This window comes from Octopus bimaculoides, chromosome 12, assembly GCF_001194135.2.
Source record: "Octopus bimaculoides isolate UCB-OBI-ISO-001 chromosome 12, ASM119413v2, whole genome shotgun sequence".
NCBI classification, from domain to species: domain Eukaryota; kingdom Metazoa; phylum Mollusca; class Cephalopoda; order Octopoda; family Octopodidae; genus Octopus; species Octopus bimaculoides.
In genome coordinates, this window is record NC_068992.1 from 7,679,293 (window position 1) to 7,686,542 (window position 7,250).

General features: G+C 36.5%; 1 protein-coding gene across 3 annotated transcripts in view; it reads right to left on the reverse strand.

Moving 5' to 3' along the window:
• LOC106870427 (peptidyl-glycine alpha-amidating monooxygenase B) overlaps positions 1-7,250 on the reverse strand; it is a 62,863-nt gene that overhangs the window by 27,408 nt on the left and 28,205 nt on the right. For all 3 annotated transcript variants that reach the window (XM_052972071.1, XM_014916494.2, XM_014916495.2), the window contains exons 4-7: positions 6,779-6,866; positions 5,365-5,450; positions 3,074-3,151; positions 1,448-1,499 (exon numbers count right to left, since the gene is read on the reverse strand). In XM_052972071.1, the coding sequence (XP_052828031.1) occupies positions 1,448-1,499; positions 3,074-3,151; positions 5,365-5,450; positions 6,779-6,866 (304 nt within the window). The remainder of the gene's footprint in view (positions 1-1,447; positions 1,500-3,073; positions 3,152-5,364; positions 5,451-6,778; positions 6,867-7,250) is intronic.

Sequence of the window (7,250 nt, forward strand, 5' to 3'; positions counted from 1 at the left end):
GTGTGAGACAGAGTGAGAGAGCGGTGTGTATGTAGTATTTACTCTCTCTCTCTCTCATACACACGAACACACACACACTCACACACAAAATAGAGAGTGAAGCTTTTTGCCATTGTTACGTCAATACCGGAAGTTGACATTGAGGAACCTTTTTAAAGAAGTGAATCTTAAATATAAAGCAATATTATTTATTTTCAATTAAAAAAATCAAATGAAGAGCCTAACATTTATCCGAGGTCAAATTATTCATGCATCACAAGTATGGAAGCATTTGGTGAAGTCGATTTCACGTGAAAAGCGATTACACACACATCTCTGTTTTATATATAGTATAGATTAGGCAGCTGTAAAACTTTCTACTTAAAACGACATGTGACTAAGTAGTCTTCGTATCAAATTGAAAGTCTTACAGCTACCAAGAACTCCTAGTGTCAGCTTATAAATGTGTTTATGTTTGAAGTACAGTATGTCAAACATCAGGTGAAGCCATCAACTACTATATTCATTTAATGATAAATTAGAACATATCCTGCACTTTACTATCAACAAACATCAAAATAGTTTTATGTTCATGAACAATTAATTGTTTCTTTATATAAACTGTTAACAAGCCTCTTTTTTCTTAGGCTGGAAAAATGGATTGAATAACTAGATACAGACAACAGAATGATGATTGAAGATCGCTATTTGAAGAAAACAGACAACGGTGATAATCTGTCAATTGGTTTAATATTATCATTTGGCCCATTGGTCCCTTTAGTGAAATCCACTTTGTTATCAAGCATTTGGGCCCAATCACCACTCTGTGGATAACTTTCTCCCCACCAGTCATAAAAGCACTGAAAAAGGGTTGTAAAAATTCCACCTCTAACTAAGCCATAAAAAGAAATGACGGAAAAGTGTTCTGTAGTCAAGCCTTTGTCAGGGACCAAATTTATATTCTTTAGTGAGGCAATCCTCAGAAATATGTTTGAGTATGGTGAGGAGTTTAGGAGGGGAAAAAAAGGCACACCTCTTAAGCAATAATGAATAAAGATCCAAATACATAACAGTTTATTTGTTGTAAAGAAAAGGAAAGCAATATGAATTACCAGGTACACAAAATATATACTGCCAAATAATGTCGCTTTGCACAAAGATAATTCTGTTACAATCCAAAATGTACAGCAACTGTGCTAACCTCATCCAGTATTCCTCCTATCCACTAACCTAAAATAGCCATTTCATTCTCTTTTTCAGCCAACATATTAAGATAAATCCTGTCTTAAACATTAAATTCTGTTTTGGAGAGAACTCACATCAATCTAGTTGATTTACTTTTGTTTACTGGCAAAAGAAAAGACATATTGCCACTTCACTGCTTAGTTGTTAGTACTTCACATTAGGTACAGTTGTCCTATAGAATGAAAGTAAGATAGAGAAATATGTTTAGGAATTTCAAACTCACTTATGCTTTGTTACATATAGAGATAATCCAGAATTATCTGCAGGCTGTGCATCTGTAATATACAAATAAGAAAATAAGTAAACAAAAATTTTAAAAAAGAGCATTTTTATTTTATCAATAAATACCACAGTCAAATATTGAACATCTCACATCTGGAATATCATTTTCACATTTTGTCTGAAAAAAAGAAAAAATCTTAGTTTTCCCGAGGTTTCGTTGTAGTCAAATCAATGTAATTAGGAAACAGACAGTTGTTAGACAGAAATGTGTCATATGCAAATCCAAAGAATCAGTTTTCAACAGTCTCCAGACATATGCCATCTTTATTCCATCAAAAACAATGTAAAGCCTCTTCCATCTACTCTGTCAGACACTCTCATCTCTCTTTCATTGAAAATACAGATCCTCTCTCTTTGTAAAAGGCCATAGCTAAAATATATCTCCAGACATTTTTGTCTGCTGGTCATATGATTCTGCCGATACACTGCATTTCTGATATGTAGCATGTTGTCTATTGATTTATTTTGTAGGCATGAGTCTTCTTATTTATATCAGTGAGAAAATTAGCATAATGTTCAAGAATATTAATGGAATAAAATGAAATGGTCACATGTTGGCATTGAAAGCAGATCAATGACAAAGGTACTCAACAGGTTTCACTCTAATTTTCTCACCAAACACCAAGGGATCGATTCCTTTTATAAATTCTGAAATTTAAGTTTCAGGTTTATAGCACATAAGAAGTGAGGCTAGGTAGGTAGCATTCACATCTAAATTAAAGACATTAATAAAGTGAAGTATTGCAATCCATAATTTCCAGGAGTCAATAATCAACTATAGACATATTACACACTTCAAAAATGTTAGCTAAGAGAGTCATTTATCTACCTTTTGTAGTAAATGGCAAGCTGTTCCACTAAAATCTAGCAAACATGAGCACAGAAATTTCATGATCTCACGTAATTCTACAGTTACTAATTGTTGTTGTTGGCACTCCGTCGCTTATGATGTCGAGGGTTCCAGTTGATCCGATCGACGGAACAGCCTGCTCGTGAAATTAACGTGCAAGTGGCTGAGCACTCCACAGACACGTGTACCCTTAACGTAGTTCTCAGGGATATTCAGCGTAACACAGTGTGACGAGGCTGACCCTTTGAATTACAGGCACAACAGAAACAGGAAGTAAGAGTGAGAGAAAGTTGTGGTGGAAGAGTACAGCAGGGTTCACCACCATCCCCTGCCGGAGCCTCGTGGAGCTTTAGGTGTTTTCGCTCAATAAACACTCACAATGCCCGGTCTGGGACTTGAAACCGCGATCCTATGACTGCGAGTCCGCTGCCCTAACCACTGGGCCATTGCGCCTCCACACAGTTACTAATTAACATAAAACTATAAAACAATAAAATCTAAAACAATATGAAATGACATGAAATAGGTACAGCTATGAACTGAAATCAAACCAGTTCTCTTTTACCACATGAAATGAAAAACATTGTGAACATAAATACATGCATCAATCATTAACCTTGTGTGTTTACTTTCTGTGCTCTATCAGGAAGTAATTAAAGCAAAACATAATGGGGCCAGAAACAGATCCCATAATAAGAAACCGAAAAGTTGCATCACCTGAAAATTTGTTTTTGTAATGAACTTGCATGACCAAAGATGAAATGTTTGATCCTTTACCAATATGGAAACCAACATCTGTAAAGAGAAGAAGAACAGAAACAGACCAGTTTATTTGAGAATTAATTTAAAGCATTGGTGTATTTATATAATGAAATTAAAATAGTGTATCCATATGATTAAATCAAAATCGTGTATCTATATGATTGAATTAATATGAATTTTTAGAAAAGGGAAAATATCCTTTACTATACCATTTCACATGGATTAAATAGGTACACGATATTGTTTCTTGTTATTCTTGACAATTGCTGATTGTTAGGCGAATACAAGTTCTCTATGCTTTATCTAACAACAATGGTGTTGCTGTGTGGTTAAGGAGTTTGATTTGCAACTAGATGTTTCAGGTTCAGTCCCACAGCACAGCACCTTGGGCAAGTATCTTCTACTATAGCCCAAGTCAGAACTTATGAGTATATTTGGTAGACGGAAACTGGAAGGAAGCTTATCATATACACTACCATCACTTTATTATCCACTTTTCCGTGCTTACATGAGTTATAGGAACTTGTTGAGGCAGATTTTCTATGGCTGGATATCTTTCCTGTCGCTAACCATCATCTTTCTAAGCAAGGTAATATTTCCTTGTGGCTGAGAAGTTGATTACAGCAGAATTGCAGATGAATGCAACAAAGCAGTTGTCAGCAGTACAAAAGGAGATGGACACAACAAGAAGGGAGTTTTTCCTTAGTTGCAAAGTTGTCAGTTATCTCACAGTGAACTGGCTATGATAGACTGTACATAACAGCAGTGGGTATCAGACCCGCTAAGCAAGGACAACCAATGACCAACTCAAACACAGCTTTTACAAGGCAACTCAGATCAGCACCAGCAGCCCACACTAAAACACAAACATGAGTGCAACACTGATACTTATCATATTGAGACCTAAGAACCATCAGTGTTTGCCAGACATTGATGCCTTGCTCTGGAATGCTTGAATATTGCCATGCTATAGTTCAGCATAATTCCGTTATCCTGTACTAACTGGTTGTTGTCATTATGTCTGGTTTCTATAGCGATACAGGGTAACATCATTACTCAAACTGCTCACCATTAGCTCAATGAACATACCTCCAAAGGGCAGGGCTGTGGTTAAACTCGTGCAGTTTGTGAGCTTACTAGAGTGCCTTACACTGAAGACACACCCACATTTGCACACTATATCTGTCTATTGAGAAGACAACATTAGCTCAATGATTAATATTATTTCAGTCAAATCTTGGCAAGTAAGAGTGACAACTTTGGACATGTTTTGATACTATTAGTGATAACAGAATCGATGTAATGATGGACAATAATGTTCATATGCACGAATGAAACATTTTCATAATGTCCGACAGAAATTTTCTAAACTGCTGCTTCTTACACCCAAAACCATGCCACAAGCAGAACAAAAGCAAAAGCTTTCCTCTAAAAGGACTAAAAGACAAAGGAAGAAAAAGCACGCATCACCTGCACCAAAACTTAAATATGCCAATGCAGTGTGCACTACCTCTAAAAGCCAGCCCTGTCCAGAAGCCATGATAAGGGTTGCAGCTGAGCAACAATCAGAGACTAGCATCAGTGTACACAGTATGAATGAGATCCAAATTGTTTGTGAAGTAGAGATTGAATATATTGTTTGCCCTGGCTGGTTGGAGTATTACTTGCTCTATGTCTAACTTATTGGTGAAGTTGTGCAGGGATTCCACATGTCTTTTTCCACATTGCATTATTCCTGAGAGGGAAAGGCCCTCGAGCCATCCTACATTGGGGGCAGGTTGGGGTCTCTCATGAGAAGTACACGGACGAACTGTTCATGTTTGGTCAAGGCTTCTTTTCTCCACAAGCAGTCTTTGAATAGGCCGGTGTGATTTGGATCATCTGGTGGGCAATAAGTAGTACATATAACTATATTGAGTTAACTTATATGTACAATTAGTGCGTCACACACCGAGTTTGGGTGTGACAAAAGAATCTGGTGCATGAGATCTTCATGCTGGTACATTCCAAGCCACATGACTCCTATCTTTTCTGTTGCTTTGCGATATAACATGTATTTCTGCATCTGCAATGTTAGCTTTTAGGTGCATTTCAGTATGTTACATATCCTGAAAATACATATTTCAAATCATCTTTTCCTAAGACTTTTATTAACTGGCACTTAGTAAAAATTTAAGCAGTTTCTGAGCTGAGCGATAGATGATGATTAGTAAGATAAACAATTAAGCATAGAAATTAATACTTACTACAAGGTAGCTTAGCTGGATCAGCATTCTTTGCCCATGCAAAAAGGATTTGAGCTACATCTTTTTTACATATAGTCCCACATGACCTAAAAGGAAAAAAAAAATGCAGTATTGTTTAAAACTGTTGTTGTCATATTTTTGTTTAACTCTTTCGTTATCATATTTCTTACAAGATGCTGTGTATCTTTCAATTAATTTTAAATATAACAAAGAATTTAGTAAAATAACTTAGTTATCATTAAGCTAGTGTTAGGAACATAAATTGTGACTAAGGTTTGGTGGAAGATTTTAATTCAGAACTTTTGAAAATAAGACATTTGTACTACAGAGCCAGAGGTGGTTTCAGCCAGTTTGGTATCAAAAGGGCTGAATACACTGTATACACACACACACACACAAATAAATACATACATAAAAACATAGACTGATGAGAATGTTGCATACATTGGTGCAGTGACTAAAGCCAGAATAACAAAAGAGTACTTCTGCAGACTCCAAAAAATATGGAACTCAGAGCTGTCTGCATTTAACAAGATTTTATCTCACAATGGTTTGGCAGTAATAGTGCTAGTACCAACATTTGGGGTACTGGACTGGACACTTGATGAGATACGCAGCCAGGACATCAAAACCAGAAATGTACTGACCACCATATTAACAGCAACACTGATAGGATTTATGTGAGACAAAACCTTGGCAGTGGAGGCATAAAATCAGTTCAATGTCGTTAAGAAGGACATTTAGCCATAAAAACCATGCCAAAACAGACAGAGCTTAGTCTTTATACCTGCCAGCTCCTATCAAACTGTCCAGCCCATACCAGCATGGAGAACAGATGTCAAATGATGACAATGATGATAATATATACACAACAGGTATTTCTACTAAAGCAGCACATTTGTTTTTGTGTCTCTGTCACACTCTAACCTTTCATCATCTGGCACAAGATCACCTCCTCCAATTCCTCCCTCCCCTGTCAAAGGATTTTTGTCTTGCAAGTTACTTGGTGATCCTGCCATGTCAGTGCCACATAAAACGCATCCAGTAGACACTGTAAAGTGGCTGACATTTGGAAGGGCATCCAGCTTGTATAAACCATGCCAAAACTGACATCACCTACGCTGGTACCAAATACTGTTCTTCAAATTCCTTACTATCTTTCAAGGAGATTCAAAAGTCTAATATCTTAGGACTTCACAGTGTCAGCAGATATTGAATGAATTTGACCATCTGTTTAATGAAATATTCTCTACACCTTTTTTTGTTCTTTTATTCAAGCAGAGTTGACTGAACATAAACCAGTAGCAACAAGTCTTAACTCTTAAGATAGCAAGCCTTTGTAGAAAACACAATAGCCATGGCTAAAAGGCATTAGATTTAATTTGACCCAAAAACTTTACACAAAACAACTCACCAAATACCACCAACTGTTAATGGCTCCTGGCAACCAAATAAAATGATATGATGAGCAATGACTGCATCTGATAGTGATTCAAATTTAACTGAAAATAATATGGAAAATAAGATCAAATATAAATTGGGTGAAAATATATAAACTATGTAAATTTCACAACTATTCTAATTACATTCAACAAATCTTGTTTGCTATATATATATATATATATATATATATATATATATCATCATCATCATCGTTTAACGTCCGCTTTCCATGCTAGCATGGGTTGGACGATTTGACTGAGGACTGGTGAAACCGGATGGCAACACCAGGCTCCAATCTAAATTTGGCAGAGTTTCTACAGCTAGATGCCCTTCCTAATGCCAACCACTCAGAGAGTGTAGTGGGTGCTTTTACGTGTCACCCGCACGAAGGCCAGTCAGGCGATACTGGCAACGGCCATGCTCGAAATGGTCTCTTTTATGTG